The sequence below is a fragment of the Phytophthora parasitica genome (assembly GCF_000247585.1).
Source record: "Phytophthora parasitica INRA-310 unplaced genomic scaffold supercont2.71, whole genome shotgun sequence".
In the NCBI taxonomy this organism is placed as follows: domain Eukaryota; phylum Oomycota; class Peronosporomycetes; order Peronosporales; family Peronosporaceae; genus Phytophthora; species Phytophthora nicotianae.
The window spans coordinates 217,817-220,176 of NW_008649057.1; the positions used below are offsets into that span (position 1 = coordinate 217,817).

A 2,360-nucleotide genomic window follows, 5' to 3' on the forward strand; every position below is an offset into this window, starting at 1 on the left:
GATTGCTCTACAAGACGAAATTGGCGACGATGTCCACGTTGATGAGTCACTACAGTGACGAGGCATTGGCGAGGATGATCATGGCGGGATATGAGGCTCCAAGTACGGCAAACATCGCCAAGCGGTTGGAATCCGAGCTGCAACGAGATTGGCTTCTTGCTAAGCAATCCCCAAATGACGTCTTCATCATGCTGAATCTTAAGAGAACAAGGGCCAAGATGATTGAGAATCCGCTTTTCCGTGTTTGGTGCAACTACGGACTCTATTTCAACAGAATGAACTTGAAAACGAAGTGGGATCCTATCGTGGAGTTGACCCAAGTCTACGGCGGTGACAAACAACTCGCGAGCATGCTGGTGGCGGCGATGAAAACCCCTAGTACCGAAATAGTGGCGACCAAGTTGCAGAGCTGGCAGGTTTCCCTGTGGTTGACGAGAAGGATGAAACCAGCAAAGGTTCATTCTCTCCTGGGTGTAGAGGGAACTATGGCGGACGATGTGAGTCAATTTCTTTACAAACAATACGTTGCGGCCTATGAAAAATACATCGGTCCTAGTACAGGATAAGAGAATGAATATATTTCTTTATCCTGTGTTGGTGAATACACAATATATTCAATTATACTGGTAATCAAATCCAATTATTGTTGTTCGGCAAGAGCTACCTGGAGCCTGTAGAGTGCCTCTGCTGCAGTTGGACGAGCAGTCGGATCAACAGCTACACATGCCATACCTAGCTCCAATATAGCAGGCGGACACGTTTCTGAGAAACTCACACGTAATTTTCCTTGCATCACAAGCTGTAGAATTGCCAAATCGGAAGGCTGTCGGTTCTTGCCAGTATTAGCATAGGGCAATGCATTCGAGTCCAGCTCCGACAAGACCACTCCAAACGAGAAGATGTCAGCTTTTTCATCGTATTTCTCGCCTGTCATCATCTCCGGTGCCATCCACAGAGACGTGCCGATGCCGGCTGTCATGGTACGATCCACACGTGCACGAGAAGCTCCAAAGTCCGTCAATTTTGCATCGTAGTCTTCGGTAAGTAAAATATTCTTGGATTTCAAATCTCGATGAATTAGCGGAGGATCGAACGAGTGCATGTACGTTAATGCATGTGCCACATGCAGTGCGATCTTCACTTTAGTGTAGTCAAACCCAATATTTCGCTCATTTTGGTACCGATTCAAGAGCGCTCTTACGTCTCCACCCTCCATAAACTCTGATACCACGCATAAGTCCGTGAGTGAATCCCACGCCACACCAATAAACTCAACAATACGCGGATGTTCCAGGGACGCCATGAGCTTCACTTCGGCCAGAAACTCGTTCACACTCTGAATCCTCTTTCGAGTTTCAGGGAGTAGCATCTTGATTGCCACACGTTGGTCATTGAACGTTCCCACATACACCTCTCCGTATCCTCCTCGACTGATTCGTTGCTGTAATATAACCTTCTCTCGTGGGATCCTGGCCGCTATAATGGCTTCATCAGTCCATAGACCTTCAGTATTGAAATCCGAACTTGCGCCTGGTTGTGAAGACACTGTTCTACCTTGAGAATCCTGACCGAGTAATACTTCCCCATACGCGTCCTTATTCCCTCTCTCAGCTCCTTCACTTGAGTGTTTTCGTCGCTTTCTCCACCAAATAATACCCACAATTAAAGCCAACACAACGATACATCCGACTACAATACCAGCGATTACTCCCGCTCCTACGGAAGAGCTAGATCCGTCGTCAGAGGTCGTTACAGGCGCCGAAGTAGCTGCTTCACTGCCGCTACTACTATTACTACCGCCCACATTGACAATAGTAAAGTCCGAGCCTGTCGTACTACCGTTTCCGCTCGTACTACTGAATGTCTCCGACGCTGAAGTATAGAATACCAGTCCATAATCACTCGTATACCCCACAAAACACGTCCACTCTACGTCGCCAGTAATTGCTCTCCATCTTGGTACACGCGGTGTCACTAAATAATTGCAACTTTACAGACAAGTCCCTGTTGACAGAAGCTAGGGCACTTCCATACGTCGAGGTGTTCGGTAGAGCTCTGCACAGTCCGTCTGCGTAGAACGCTTGGCCGTTGGAGAAGGTGTCGCATGTATTGGCTGGCGTGTATTGCTCCAGTAGAACGTAAGGCGCGTCAGCATCAGCGAAGAGCGCGGCGGTCTCGGCCCGGTCGTTGCCGTAGCAGTCCACGCGGGTCGAATTCGCGTCCTCGTCGACCGATAGCGTGGTGCAGTCAGAGAACTGGCAACTCTCCACGTCTTCCTCGTAGATGAACTGGGGCGTCCCGGAGCACGCGTCGTCGGCGAAATAGCTCGTGAACGAGACTGTCCGAGCCTGGACGGAGGT

At 49.3% G+C, this 2,360-nt stretch overlaps 2 protein-coding genes across 2 annotated transcripts; one reads left to right on the top strand and one right to left on the bottom strand.

Annotated features, from left to right (window-relative positions):
* Positions 1-29: 29 nt before the first annotated feature.
* On the top strand, positions 30-566 carry PPTG_17292 (hypothetical protein; the record flags this gene model as incomplete). Its single annotated transcript, XM_008915490.1, has 1 exon — positions 30-566. The coding sequence occupies one exon, from the start codon at positions 30-32 to the stop codon at positions 564-566; it is 537 nt and encodes a 178-aa protein (XP_008913738.1).
* Positions 549-1,955, bottom strand: PPTG_17293 (TKL/DRK protein kinase; the record flags this gene model as incomplete). The annotated part of the gene is made up of 2 exons (XM_008915491.1): positions 549-1,872; positions 1,934-1,955. The coding sequence occupies 2 exons, from the start codon at positions 1,953-1,955 to the stop codon at positions 641-643; spliced, it is 1,254 nt and encodes a 417-aa protein (XP_008913739.1). The 3' UTR covers positions 549-640.
* Between the last annotated feature and the right edge of the window lie 405 nt (positions 1,956-2,360).